Source organism: Chionomys nivalis, chromosome X (genome assembly GCF_950005125.1).
Source record: "Chionomys nivalis chromosome X, mChiNiv1.1, whole genome shotgun sequence".
Taxonomy (NCBI): Eukaryota; Metazoa; Chordata; class Mammalia; order Rodentia; family Cricetidae; genus Chionomys; species Chionomys nivalis.
This window is the reverse complement of record NC_080112.1, coordinates 135,323,332-135,338,642: the sequence shown is the minus strand read 5'-3', so window position 1 is coordinate 135,338,642 and position 15,311 is coordinate 135,323,332. Positions and strand designations below refer to the sequence as shown.

At 42.9% G+C, this 15,311-nt stretch overlaps 1 protein-coding gene across 7 annotated transcripts in view; it reads left to right on the top strand.

Moving 5' to 3' along the window:
* Positions 1–15,311, top strand: part of Sh3kbp1 (SH3 domain containing kinase binding protein 1) — a 341,909-nt gene that overhangs the window by 171,316 nt on the left and 155,282 nt on the right. For all 7 annotated transcript variants that reach the window (XM_057759526.1, XM_057759524.1, XM_057759523.1 and 4 more), the window contains exons 4-5: positions 3,137–3,240; positions 14,746–14,875. In XM_057759526.1, coding sequence (XP_057615509.1) covers positions 3,137–3,240; positions 14,746–14,875 — 234 coding nt within the window. The remainder of the gene's footprint in view (positions 1–3,136; positions 3,241–14,745; positions 14,876–15,311) is intronic.

The following is a 15,311-nucleotide window of genomic DNA, read 5'->3' as shown; positions in this document are numbered from 1 at the left end:
GCAGATCGTCTATGGTGGAATTCTGACTGGCTTGACCAAGATTTAGTGCAACTGAGAGCTATGAATGTAAGCCAAGTCTTTAGAAAGACAGCAGGTTCTACTCCAGAGCCTATGACTTCCCCAGGTATGGAATTCCTCCTGTGGAGCAGACCTCAAATACAGTCAGAAAGCAGGGGCTTTGCTGTGCTACCTCATAACAGCCATGCTGCTACTGTACCAGTGGACACGTCTCTCCTGGTAGGTCAGCATCACAATATGCAGAGTCCAGCACGGGGTAAGAGCACCCATGCCTCTCCTCCCTAGAAGCCTGTATAAGACCTCCTGGCACTATGAAAGCTAGTCAACTCAAGTTTTCTCCTTGGTGAGACTGATTTATTTTTTTTTTATGATCTGCAGCTAGTACGTGGTGCCTTCAGCAGTAAGGGTCTAACCACCTAGTTATGGAGGATGATTAAAAGCAAAGACACTAGTCTGTATTGTTCTGCGATTTGGGGGCCTCCCTGACCAATAACTTATGTGCAGGCATCCCATGTCTTGTACTGTGACTTTCATTTGATAAGCCATGTCTTCTGAGAGTACTATCATCTACCCATGCAGGACAAAAATACAACAAATGTGTATTTGGAAACTTGTTCATTAACTAGTGTATTTTCATAAGTCTTCTTCATAGATTCTTAGTTTTGATTTAATAATCCAGTACCACTTCCTCTCTCCTGTTCCTCCTTCCCATCCCTGATTAGCCCTTTAACCCTCAGGATCCCCCTTTTCTCTCATTTCACATGTGTTTTACTATCCTTCCACTCATTTTTTAAGTTAGGTTCTGAGTGGTAAGGTTCCAATGACTCGCGATACCCTCTTCATTTGGATTAGCCTTTCCCCCTCCTCCCTAAGTTCCGCCCTGCTCGGCACATCTCCATGCTTAAGCCTTTCTGCACACAGTGTTCCACTTCGCTACTTCATCTTACATATAATCTAAATTTCCTGACTTCAGCTAGAACCCTCTGGGGCTTTCGGCACTAAGTCATCTTGGTCTGTAGTTGGTGGTTTCTGTGGTTCTATCAGTTTTCAGCCATTTGTTATTTTGTATCGTGCTTAAAGTTGTGTCTTCGGAGTTCATTTTAGCCTAAAATTAGATAATGGAGGTGAGATGGCTCGGTACAGAAAGGCACCTGTCCCTAAGCTGATGACCTGAGTTCAGTGCTCAGGATCCACATGGTGGAAGGAGAGAACTCACCTCCACAAGTAGCTTTCTGACCCTCGTGTGTACACTGTGGCGCATGTATAATTCTTCTAGCCCCTGCGATGAAGTAAAATGTAAGAAAAATTAGAAAATGAAACCTTATAAGCTCATAGAATCTCATCTTAAGGAACGTATATGGGGCAGGAGGCAGGAGAGGACAACCATGATTGCCTTGTCGCTCAGATTTTCTTTGCTAGAATGAGAACTATGTATCTTTTACAATGCCCAGAACTTGGTTTCTCTTGTGTATTGTTGGGAGCTATAGGGCAGTAGTGGTAGTTTTTTGGTTTCGTGTTGGAAATAGAATCTTACTTAATAGCCTACATTGACTTGAAACTTAGGATCCTCTGGGCTCTGGGATTACAGATGTGTCTCTTCATGTCCAGCTTTGGGACAGCATGTGTTGCACTGAAATGCCAGTCTTCTAGCCTTGTTCTTTAGAGAAGTAATCTGCAGTGGGTTTCCTCTGGCCCATGCCGAGCCAGGCCCTCCTTACAAGGTTGTGTGACTCTGTCAAGTCAGCTGACAGGACACATTGCTAGACTAGAATGTGCCTGTGAACTCTAAGTCTGTTCTGAATAAGATTGAGTAACTTGTAACTTTGCGCAAAAGGTAGAGATCATTAGTGTAGTAGCTGAAGATGTGATTAGACAAGATATTGATTCTAAGCTTCTGCCCTCCTCTTTGTAGTCAAGCCTGTTCTTCCTTAGGGAGGTACACACAGAAAAACGAAAGCAAGAACTAGGTCACGGGCTTTTGAAAAATATTGATCAGGGAGCCCACAGATGTAGTTCCAATACCTTCCCTTTTGTGTGATGTCTTGCTGGGGGTAGGGCTAATGTACCCCTACAGGGACTTCCTTTCCAAGGAAAAGCTTAGAAAAGAAAAAGAGTCTCCAAAGGCAGTACCCAGAAATAATGCCGGCCTTTCTAAATGCTCTTCTTTGAAGTCGTTGATCCTGTTGATTTTCTAGGCCATGCACTGGCATGAAGGGATGGTGTGAGGTGGTCATCTATGAGCCATCCTATCTCAGTTCTTAGCCCTCATATGCCTCTCCCTGGCTCCTACCACTAGTGCTGCATTCCATCCCGCATGCATGGTTTTTATGCCCACAATGCACATAGGCAGTATGAATGTTCTGTAAACAGTAGCACTTATATTTGTACCAGCTTCAAGTCTGAGGCTCCCTGGTGGGACCCATTTTGTAAATGTCATGGTGTCACCCTGACTATCCTCTAAGTGAAGTATGGCTCTGACTTTTAACCTTGACTTGCCTGGGTAGGTTCTGTGGAGACAGCCAGGAATCTTGCTAATGCATCCCCTGGGGCGCAAATGGCTATGTTGAACCCCATGGGACTTTTGAAATGGTACCAAGAATAGCAAAAATCAAATTGGCTTTGAGTTATCAGGCCTGAGGTCCAGTGTGTTGAAAGGGTGACATTAGTAAGAGAAAGGCCAGGACACTTTCTCATTTACTTTGTACACTTTGGGGAAGTGCTCTTTGCCTTGCTAGCATCAGAAGTAGACCATTCTTGTTTCTTTAGCAGATCACATCGGCTTTCATTATACATCAACAGCAACAAACAGAAAGAGCCACCATCTAAGGAAGTGCGTCTAAGGCAACATTGTGCTCCAGTGCCTTCTGCACCAATGAATCAGTTTCTAATGTCCATGGGCTTCTGACCCAGCAGCTTTTCAAAACACCAAGAAGCATCGCTCTGCTTTCTAGCGCCTCTCTAAGAGACCAGGGCTGCTATGCCTCTAGCCATGCCCCGGGAAGCACATTTGAGACAAATCGGCTTACTTTGCCTGCATGCCTAGGAAGCCTCTCTTTAAAACCTTAGTGTGGCGTGTGGGAGAAGAACCATATCTAAATATCTTGCTTTTCCTATTCAGGAGAGCGACGGAGACGCCGATGCCAGGTGGCATTCAGCTACCTACCCCAGAATGACGATGAGCTGGAGCTGAAAGTTGGAGACATCATAGAGGTTGTAGGGGAGGTAAGCAAGTTGACACTGTTGCCTCATGAGGCTGTCAGCCCAACCTGTGCACCCAGTCATGAAGAGCCTTTGCTGCACAGGCGTAGGCCCGTTGGCCTTGGCAACGGATGTTCAAACTCCAAGAGGCTCCAAAGACCATCTAGTTGAGTCTCCAAGGCAAATTGGTTTTGGCAGGAGAATTCCTGTAGGCCAGATTGGGGTCATATGTGGGGCCATCTGAAGCCATTGCCCTTGTAACATAACACTGAGGCCCTTTGAAATTTCAGTGCTGTGTTGTCAACGTTCCTGTCTTCTTTAGTTATTGATGGACCCTGAATGGTCACAATGACATGGACACCTCTAGAGCAGGGATTCAGTTTTCATTGTGGAGAACGATGGATTCAGAGACCAAGTATGTGACAGGTATCAGAAATAAGGTTTTTGTTTTGCTTTGTTTTGTTCCTGGAACCCTGACTAGGGGTGGCAAGGGGATGAAGAAAGGACAAACCACAAAGACTCCTAGAAAATCTCAGATTCAGTGAACTGAGCTCTTTAATGGAGATGCATCCACCCCACCCCACCCCCGCAAAACACAAAGGAAACCCAAAACTCAGTGTATTTATTATACAGAATTGATCAGAAAAGCGGGTTATTGCATAGAGCTTAACAAGGAAGGGGGGGGTCATCACATACAGGTAGAGGAGGAGACAGGGATATTTATAGAACTGATCAAGAAGACGGGTTTAGCAAATCTCAGTGGATGCAGTTTGTAGGGGAGCAGCCATCAGGCCTAAACACGGGACCTGGGGAAGAACGCTACAGTGGACATTTTCTGCACCCACTGTCAGCATTTGCCATCTGACCAGAGAAGACTTTGTCATTTCTATGAGCCATAGCTAGGGAAGATTTTTTTTTTTTTTACTTCCATGAGTCTGAGGCATTGGGGTCTTTGATAGGGCCATGTTTATGGCAACACTACACGTTCACTCAGGACTTCATTGCTCCCGACAGTACTTTTGTTGTTGTTCTGGTGGGAAACCCTAGGCTTCACATAGGAACTCTGCTCCTAGCTCTGTGATGAGGTTCTTCACACATTAACCCACTTAATCATCCTGATCACTTTATGGTGAACATGAGCAAAGACCTTTAAGATATTCTAGCAGAGGCAGGGCTAAGAGGCAAGACAGGTCCATTGACTGGGGACACCCTCAGTCTCCTGTGCCATTTTCTCCTGAGTGTTTGATCCTATCTATCCAAAATGAGCCTTATGGTAAAATGTTCCTGGAGATACTGGGTGGGTTGCTTGGGCTCTACTCCCTCAGTCTTTGAGCATCTTGTGCCTTGGACTTAGGACCTCATCATTCTGGTTCCACATTTGGCTCTCTGTATAAAAAGAATTAAGTTTTCTACTTGCTTGTATTTCCTGGACATCAGTTGGCTTTACAGAAGCTCATGGTTTATAGAAAACAGAGGAGTCTGGAAGTGGGCTGTCACGCGGGTAGAAGGGGCAGAACTGTGAGCAGAAGCCAGGTTTGAAGGCTCACAGATACCTAACCTGGCCTTAACGCACCAGGAAGAGATCTGTAAGGTGGGAAGGCTGGCTCCAAGAGAGCAGTGAAAGAACAAAGGTTTGAGAAAGATGAGAGGGATGAGGAACTTGAGGAAGATGGCCGACTTAGATTCCAAAGTCTATAGTGAGCAGTGCAGCAATGAAACGGAGACTTTGGGGTTATCTTTTCCGAGGACAGATCACTTGCATCTCTGCTAGTCCATTTGTTTTTATTGCAACCTGATAAGGATCACTCGAATTGCTTTTGTTTTCTCACTTGTCAAACAAATATATGTGTCTCTAGGGAAGCAGTTAATGGGGTTCCTAATGTGGCACTAGGAGAATGTGCTTTAACTCCCCTTGTTTCTAAATTTTCGATGATCTGTGCTAATATGTTACTGATGTCAGGCAGGGAACATAGGAAATATTTATTGAAATTACGTGAGTAAGAAATGAATGGAGACTGAGCAGAACGTCAATTTTGTGATGGGCAAACTTCTTAAGATGACTCCTATAGAAGAAATTCTACAATAAAAAATAGTTGTGACCAATAAAATGTTAAATTATTGGTGCATGATTCGAGGTAATTAAACAAAGAGAACAAAAAAGGGAAAAACTACAGTAAGTTATAAAATATAGAAATCACATATGAAAACTATATTAAGGTGCCAGGTAAGGTGGTATGTGCTTTAATCCCAGCACTCTAGAGGCAGAAGAAGCAGAATCTCCTGAGTTCAGACCAGCCGAGCTATATAATGAAACCCTATCTCAGAAAACAAATAAAAAATATGAGGAAGCTGTTAGAACAGTGCCAGATGACATTTGGGTTTGCCATAAATACGAACCCTGTAATGGAGAATAGTATTTTCATTGCTGTTGTTGTTTTGAGACAAGGATTCACTGGGTAGATCCAAGCTGGCTTTGAGCTTGGGTTCCTACTGCCTCAGTCTTCTGAGTGCTGGGTTACAGGCATACAGTACCATGTCTATCCCTGGAGAAAAAAAATTAGCTATGTGAAAATATCCCACCTTGCTGTTTATTAAAGAAGTGTAAATTAAGAGAACAATTAGTAGGTTTCAGCTGATTAAAATCAAAGAAAAATCTACTGGTCAGATGATTGGCAATGCCTAGGGTAACTGGTGAGTTTGTATAGCTGTATGATACTTACATGAAGGACTATCAATAGCTATAAAATATGAATAAAGTATGACTCTGATTTCATTCCTAAAAATTTATCTGCAGAAAATGATTAACAAAAATGTACACAGAAAAAATGTGTTGGTTGTAGCATTGCTTGTAATAAAGAAAAATAATCAAGAAAAGGAATTAAATTGTTTTATCTAACTAGAAGACATGAAGTCATTAAGAGGGTTCACACAGAGCCCTTTAAATATTAATTTATTATGATGTTTTGTATTATAATTACTGGTTATATTCCTCTTAGCTGAGAGTTTTCAATGGCAGAGACCTGGCTTTTATCTGTCTCCGTATTTGTGGTACCTGGAATAGTGCCTGAATCCTAATGTGTACCTTAATAAATGCTTGCTGAATAACTAAGTGAATAAATGGAACTCTAAAACAGCTTGTTGCAAAATAAACGAACAGATTCGAACAGAAAATTGCACACACTAGGATATAATCATGTGAAATAGATCTATATACATGTGATCCAAGATTGGAAATGGTCTTGTCAAAGAAGATGCTTTTTCCTTTACTGGTATAATGATGCTTTAAGAACATAAGAAACATGATCGATACATTTCTAAGAAATACTATATACTTCTGCTTGTCAGCTGCGAGGGAAGGGGGCACGGGTTGTCCCGAGGAGTAATTGCTCATTTCCAGCTGGATTCTAGGCTGCATTTGTAGTTTGCTTTACCAGGAAAAAGGAGAAAGAAAGCCACAGAGTCTGAAGGCTAACCTTTTAATTTATGATTTCAAAATGGTACCAAGACTTCTCTGCAGCTTCAGCTGATCTCCCAGGTGTTTTGTCATTAGCAGTGTATAAATATCTGGCCTTTAGAGACGAATGTTGTATATGTGCTTCTGGGCAGTCTCTTCTCATCCCCTAGAGCAGCAGGTCTCAGCCTGTGGGTCCCGGCCCCTTTGGGGTCGCATGTCAGATATCCTGCATATCAGATATTTACATCATGATTCATAGCTGTAGCAAAATTACATTATGAGGTAACAACAAAATAATTTTATGCTTGGGGGTCACCACAACATGAGGAATTGTATTAAAGGGTCACAGCATTAAGAAGGTACTAGGCCTGTCCCAAGTAAACAAAATCCTTTAAGTCCTAGGGACAGATGAAGGTTAGAAAGCAATTAAAGCTTTGTGATACTGTTGAAACAAGCAATGTCTTAATGAACTACAACATATTGGAGCTGGAGAGGTAACTCAGTGGTCAAAGGTACTGGCTGCTCTTCCAGAGGACCTGGGTTCAATTTCCAGCATCTGCATGGTATCTGACAATCATTCATAACTCCTGTCCCAGAGGATCCAGTCCTCTTCTGGCCCCCAGGGGCACTAGGCATGCACATAGTACATAGACATACATGCAGATAAAACACCCATATGCATAAATAAATAAAATAAAACTGTGAGAGTACAACATAATTGTGTAGATAAATATCATAATTGCCTCTTTATTGATTAATAGTATTAGAGCTGTCCACATAAAAATGCAACCTATTTTTTAGTCCCTGACATACAGCTCTTAGGATTTTGACTGTGTATGGTAGTTTTTAGAAAACAATTGAGTCACAGAATTTTAAAAATTATATATGTATCTTAATATCTAATACTAACTTAAAATATCACAATCTATGTTCATTTTCAACATTGTCATAATATAGGGTTAGGCCTATATCCAATATTTATTGTATTTATGTGTGTGTGTGTGTGTGTGTGTGTGTGTGTGTGTGTATCCAAGGCCTTTTCCCTGAGTATGGGTTGCTGGTTTGAGTTCCTTGCTGTGGATCCTGTGTCTCTTTCTGATTTTGCACTTTTTTAAAAGTGGATCAGTAGCAATGTAAATGAAGCCATTGCAGTACACTATCCTTCTGAAGTTCTGAGGCTTGCCACCCCTTTTCTTTTCATGTTGGCAGCCGTTCTTTTTTTTTTTTACCTTCATCCTTTTTTAGCACTGCCTTTCTCTTCACACACCTGCTTTCGCACTATGCAACCAAGCACACGCCCCTGGAAGGCCTAAAAGGTTTGGGAAGAAACAATCTTGGGCCCCTGGTAGGAGAAATAACAGTTCACTTGTCTGGCAGAAATTGACTACCAGCCTGCAGCCCTCAACCCTAGTGAAGGAAGACAGCAAGCAACAGTCCCCGAGTGGATGAAGCGGAGATTGCGCTGGAGAGCCTCCACCCCACTTCCACCTCTTGTCTGGAGAGTAGGCAGTTCAGCCATAGGAAAAGCCATCACCGAAACCTTGAATCAAGCTGGCAACGTGGAAGGAGAATGGCAAGCTGTAAATTCCTGGATGGATGGATGGATGGATGGATGGATGGATGGATGGGTGGATGGATGGATGTTTTTCCTCCGATTTTTAAATAAGTCATTATGAATACTCACTTGGGTCATTCTGGTCCAGAGTGGAGAAGACAGAGAAATGCTAGTGGGGTTCTCATGACAGACAATACATATGGTGTGGGGACAGAGTTTCTGGGCGCAGACTCTGTGGTCCTCTGGAGTTTTCCCCTTTTGTTCTTGAAGACTGTCTTGCAGCTTCTGCTTGGTTTGATTTTGTTTTGTTTTTCTTTCTGTGTCATTTGGAGTCTAAAGAAGGAGTTTTCTTTATTTCCTGTGTTAGCTGAGGCTGATCTGATATCTTCCGCAGTGGCAATGTGCGGAAATTTTTCTTTTAGTATGCTTTTTTGTGAAAATTCAGGAGACATCTCTCAGAGCTCGCCCGTCAGGCCGGCTGGTGAATGAGGGCTGCAGACTCAGAATTAAAGCCTGCACTAGCTTTGCGATTTGCAAAGATGCTAACTTGCATGCTCCAGAACTGTCTGCCTTCCTCTTCTTATGCCCATAGAAGGAGATTGGAGCCGCTCATCTCGAGCTAAGCAGGCTCTTGAAATGCTTTAAAACTTCGTTCAGCCAGATAAACCTCTGCGTGGGTGGATGGCTGCTTCCTCCTCCTTTCACTCTTGCTCAAGAGAAGTCAAGTTCAGTGTTCTCTTTCTCAGCACATATACTAAAATTTGGTGAAGTTCATTAAAATCTAACTGGGCCAAATTGGTGGTGGCTCACATCTTTAATCCCAACACTCTTGGGAGGCAGAGGCAAGCAGATCTCTGTGAGTTCAAGGCCAGCCTGGTCTACAGAGCAAGCTCCAGGACAGCCAAGGCTGCTACACAGAGGAACTGTGTTGTCTCCACAAACAAACAAAAAATAAAACAAAACAAAAGCTGATAGGTTAATAGGCAAGCCAAACATGCCCCCATTCCCCACCATTACTTAAGAAGCACTTCCATTTCTTATTTTTAAAGGCTACATATAATACAAAACTCTTGGTATTGGAGTTTGATCATCTAAATAACTCCAGCTGTTCTACAGTTGTCTCTGTTTAATTTAGTGGTGAACACATCTATTTTCCTAGTGGGTCCAGGTCCTGGAGCATTCATACTATGGGTAAGGATGCCATGTTTAGAAGAGACAGTAAGCTGAGTGTAGTGATGCATGTCTATAATTCCAACATCTGGGCAGAGGTAGGAGAATCAGTTATTTGAGGTCCTCATTAGCTACAGCAGTAAGTTTGAGGCCATCCTAAGCTAAGTGAGACCCTATCTCAAATAACAACAGCCTCAAGTGAAGCAAAGTAGTTATATTTGAATCATCAACATACAGTACAGGTCACAACTGAAAGTGAGTTCAGATATATTTATGGCAGACATGCATAACTATGAAACTTCTCAAATATTTAAATGCTTTCACCATGCGAGAGGCTGTATTTATAGAGACTCGGAGATTTATTGAAACAGGCTCAGTAGTTGTGGAGAGCACTACAAGAAGCTAAGAATCTAAAAGGGGCGACAGATTATGGACTTGACAAATGAGCAAGGAGGTGAAAGCAGGAAACCCACATGGGGGTGAAGAAGAGGCCACCCGTGCACATGTGTTTGGAATGAGTGTGGAGTATATGAAGCAGATGCTGGGAATGCAATAAAAAGACACGGATGTAAAAGCTACAGGAGGGCTGAAGAGATAGATGTTCATTCACGGGGAGGGGGCAGTTTAAATAGCCCATGGGAGTGGTCTTGACCTTCCCTGAGGAGGGGTTATCATTTGGCAGGCTTTCTTGACCCTCCCTGCGGAGGGGTCACTGTTTGGTGGGCTTTCTTAGAGGTGGAGTTTGGACTAAGGCAACTCCCAGAGGAAGGGGCTTGAAATGGAGTTTTCTGCCCAGTATTCCAAAGATGGATGCCAGGGGCCTGGGATGAGGCCTCTTACTAAATATTCCAGACTTTTCGTATAAAGGGGTGTTAGGGAGCTGGGGTGATGCGTCCGACCAAACACTCACACAGGACTTGTTCAAAAAGTATCCAGCAGAAAGCGTTTCACCTTTCCATGCCCAGGCATCTTCCCTGCTTCACAAATGCAGGTGATGTCTGCACGGCTGGCTGGTGGCTGGGAGTTGAAATTGAGTCTGCTGTTTCCTCAGCTTCCAATAGGGATACAATAGAGAAATTACTTCCTTAAGCCTGGAACCTATATAAAGGCTATTCCTTGTAAAGACATGGAAGTTGTGCTGGAATGGAAACTGTCTGTACACAGCCTTTTCCAAACAGCACTACTTGGAAACTGCCTTGTCCCAGCTATGAACCATTAGTAGGGTTTGCTTTAGGGGCAATCATGGGGCTTTAAGTAAGTCACTTTGGTCACAGAAAGGCACAGCTAGGGTTTGTTTTCAGCCTAATTCCAGAAGCTTACAGAAGACTGATGATGAGTTGGGACTGGGTGGGCATGGGGATAAGGTGGGCATCTACTCCCTCACTTATTGTGGGCAGAAGCTGTGAACCTTTGGTACCAGATTTAGTCTATACTTTATTGCTAGGGTACACAGTTCTTTTTCGGTGTTCAAATACAGAAGCATCAGTACGGGATATCTTGATTTCTAAGCAGAAGGTATGCAAGCTGTGCAGGTTCTCCTCTTTTGTTCCATAAATTTCTCCAGGATGTGTGTGTGTGTGTGTGTGTGTGTGTGTGTGTGTGCGTGCGTACGAGAGAGAGAGAGAGAGAGAGAGAGAGAGAGAGAGAGAGAGAGAGAGAGAGAGAAAGTGCACATGTGTGTGCCTGGGTTGCCAGATGTATCTTCCTTAATCACTTTTCTACGTTATTTTTTGAGAGTCTCACTGAACCCAGAGCTCAGCAGTTCAACTAGCGAGGCTGGTCAGCAAAACCCAAAGATCCTCTTATCCCTGCCTCCCCAGTTCTTGGGCTGCAGGTGTGCACAGTACATTTTTATTTTATGTGAGTCCTCTGTTTCCATGGCAAGCACTTCAAGTCTGGCTCCATCTCTCAAGCTCCAGGATGAGGTCTTTATCTGTTTTGTTCACCAATGAATATATCCCAACATCATAAGGCAGTACAGGATAATGGTTTAGTAAACATTGACATCATTGGAATGGCCACACAGGGTTGGTATTGCAGGACCTAATTCAGAAGAGCAGTAACAAAATCAGGATCTCTTGTTCCCTTTTGCCCCCCCCCCCGACTCCTGCCCCCCCCCTAAAAAAAACCTTTTGGGGAAGCAATCAGGACTTGATAGAATTTCTTTTCATGATTTGCCTGGCATGAATCCATTGGTACTGTGTTTGCTAGGGGGAAACCATTGTTCTGGGCTGGGCTTTAGTGCCCTTGTCTTTTTGTAGGAAATTGAACCAAATCTCTGAAGAGAGTTAGTTTGAAAATAAGGATCATTTTTCGCCTATCTCCAGGCTTAATCTTGAGATCAAAGCAGCAGACTATAGGAAGAAATTGTATTACACAGTTCTCAGTGGTTCTGGTACCAGGCTTTCCCACAGGAAGGGCTCAGGGTCACAAAGAAACACCCCTTGTGCCCAAGGAAGCTGCAATTGGAAGAGTATCCCCCAGGTGGTGAGCAATGGTTTTATTGTCAACACTTCTACTCGCTGTGTGGCTAATGATATACCTCTGCTGTTTTCCCACAGGCCTCTCAGGCTGTGCAATGACAGGGATACTAGCATCTGGGGTATGGCAGGGTGAAGATACCTTTGTTTTCCCAGTAGGCAGCTGCTGATCCTACACGTCAGGACTGTTTTCCTGGTGTCTCACACTAGAGCTGCTTAGTAGGAATGGGAATATTTCAGACATCATCAAACTGAATAGATGGAGTTGGTCCAGCTCCCTTTGCAGCCTGGGATTGTGCCACATATCACTCACTCGTGAGTTCTGCCCTGGGTTTTTTCTTGCCCTGTGATTCCTGAGAGGAAAGGGGCTATTTTATGGTTCTTTATTTAGAGCTAGCACAAGGACCCCACGCTACAAATCCTGTGACTATTGATATGCAGACTCACAGTGAATCCTTCCAACCGTCTTAATCCTATCAAAACCCTCTTGAAGGAATAATACACATCAACTGAGTTGGCATAGAAACATGGAAATGCTAGTCAGTGGAAATTGTGTTAAATGCAGTGGACTGATACTGAATAATCATCAGGACAGCCATGCATGGATGCTGTTGTGTGCATTCTTCCCTTAAGATTCTGTGGCCATGCAAATGTGCCTCCTACTCCACAAATCTCAATGCTATGCTTTTCTAGCGAGCATCCTAAATGTACTGCTTCCGTTTTCTCCATTCCCCCTTCATTAGTTTCTTCCTCCCTTCTGGAATGCCCTGAACATATCTCCCCTAATTGTAGCGACTGTTTCTAATTTCTTAAAGGCCTACCTTAATTTTGATTTATCTTTTCTCAAATTTGTCTTCTACCACCCCAGCTCTAGGTGAGCTCATCTTCATGTAACAAGTTTGATTTGCCCTGAGTCACAGTCTTTTCCTCATCTATTTATCCTGGATTGCTAGCCTTAGTCTTTAGTCACACCTTCCTATTTTGGTAGATTGTCACCTTCTTCAGCAAAAATAGGTACTTATCATATATGATTCTGCACCCCCAGATTCTAGCATAGGACCATAATGCACACACCTCTAACAGAGACAAAGGTCATGCTTAATTAAATATGCCACTTGAGATGTGTTAACCAGCTCTGTTAGGCAGATGGAGAAGAGGGTTTATTTTGGCAGGAGAAAAAGGAATGAGTTCATACAGCTAAGTTTCAGGATAGAATTTGAACTGGGCTTTGAGTTTTAATTTTCTTTATTATTTGTTTGAATTATTTAAGTCCTTAAATTGTGTTTGGCTTGCATTGGTAATATGTAGGAGGAGCTGCGGGCTGTGTTCCTGCCGCCCCAGCTCCTGGTCGCCTGGCTAGCTTATGCCCTGAAATAACGACACACAAACTGTATTCTTTTAAACACTGCTTGGCCCATTAGCTCTAGCCCTTACTGGCTAATTCTCATATCCTGATCAACCCATCTCTAATAATCTGTGTAGCACCAGTCTTACCGGGAAAGATTCAGCATGTCTGACCTGGCGGCTTGCTTCATTGCGTCTGCCCCGGAGAGCAGAAGCATGGCATCTGTCTCTGAGAGGAGCTGCCCTGCATCTGAGCTCACTTCCTCTTCCTCCCAGCATTCTGTTCTGTTTACTCCACCCACCTAAAGGCTGGCCTATCAAATGGGACAAAGCAGTTTCTTTATTAGCCAATGACCTTCCTCCATCAGTAATATATACCTATAGAAAAGATCCTAAAGTCTCTAGCTCCTTTTTCTTATTGGTAGCCTAATACTTGCTTTTTCCCAAAATGACTTTAGTTTTCCTCCAAACCAAATATTCGGACATCTCAAATTCTTCCGACAGTTTTTTTTTCACTTGCCCTTAGCTTGTTGATCAAGACCAGTTCATACCTCAAAACCGAACCTGTCTTGTGTGTTCTCACTGCTTTGCCGGTCCAGCTCCTACAGTAAGGCTGAAACCTTACTGCCCTCTGATACTCCGGTTCTCCCCACATCCCAGGAGGAACCCATAGAAAATCTTTCTACCTTCTAAGCCCTTAGCTCAGAGCTGTTTTTTGTAATTACATTTTAAAAATTTAATTGAAAATAGAGTTTTTTTCTCTCAACTGTCTAGTTTGGGTTCTCTTGAAAAACCTTCCACCCTCCCTCTCTTCTCTTCTTCATCTTCCTCCTCCACACATTGCTCTTCTTCCTCCTCCTTTCTGCTGTTTGTTTGGCATACTGAGAGTAGAAATTAGGACTCGTGGATACTAGGCAAGTATATGCCTAAGGAGTCACATTCCCAGCCATTTGATATAGCTGTGTAATCCAGATTGCCTTCACAGGTGCTATTATCTTGCTTGCTGTATCATCTGAGTGATGGAATTACAGATGTGTGCCACCATGCTTGGTTATATTTACAGGTGTTTTTTATTAGTGGTTTTCATAAAACAAAACACATAAAATTACAAAGCAAACCATAGTGAAGTACACATCAAATAAAAGTAAATTTTGATATAGAAATATATGTGATGCCTTCATAATACAGTGAATAACAAATGCCACCTAGCAGGTATGATTTGTACCATTTTAAAGTAGCACAAATAATATTTTGAGGTACTCACAGCATCTGTGATGTGATAGGAAAATATTCATAATTTATTTCATGATGAGTCACAGGTCCTTCTAATACTGGTATGTTACCTATTTTAATAACCAAAGGAAATGCCAAACTTCAATTCGAAGTTGACAAAAATAAAGTGTTACATTTTGCCCACTTATATTGGGTTCCAGGCTAATGCCCTTATCTGTCTGCATAAGGGCCATGTGACCTACTTTCTGTTTCTTACTTGACCTCGTACCTCTCTTCTCTTTGCCTCCACACAGGTAGAGGAAGGATGGTGGGAAGGTGTACTTAACGGCAAGACTGGAATGTTTCCTTCCAACTTCATCAAGGAGCTGTCGGGGGAGTCGGATGAGCTTGGCATTTCCCAGGATGAGCAGCTGTCCAAGTCAAGTAAGGAAGTCTACTGTACTGAACAGGAGAGGAGAGACCATGAGGCTCTAGCCTAGCCTCCCTTATGTACGATTGTTCTGTGCCAAAGGCCTGTGACAACAGCTTGTGGGTACTTTGTTGGCTAGAGTACCCTGCCCACTGTGATTTAGTAATCTTATCACCGTATAGATGTGATCTATCGCTATAGGTTCTGTATATCTTTGGATAAGTCAGTGCCAGTCCTCACCCATGGTAGTACTGGCTCGTGGGTGGCACATGTTGCTGTGCCTCCCCGTGCTTCTAAAATGTCATTTCCCATTGAGTTTGTAGTTATCTCTTTTTTTGTAATTATCTTTTAATGAGATGAGATGATCAGTATTCCCTAGTATCTTCTGATGAACTGGGGGGAAATACAGCAAAATTATTAGTAGCAAGATACTGTGTTCAAGATAAATGC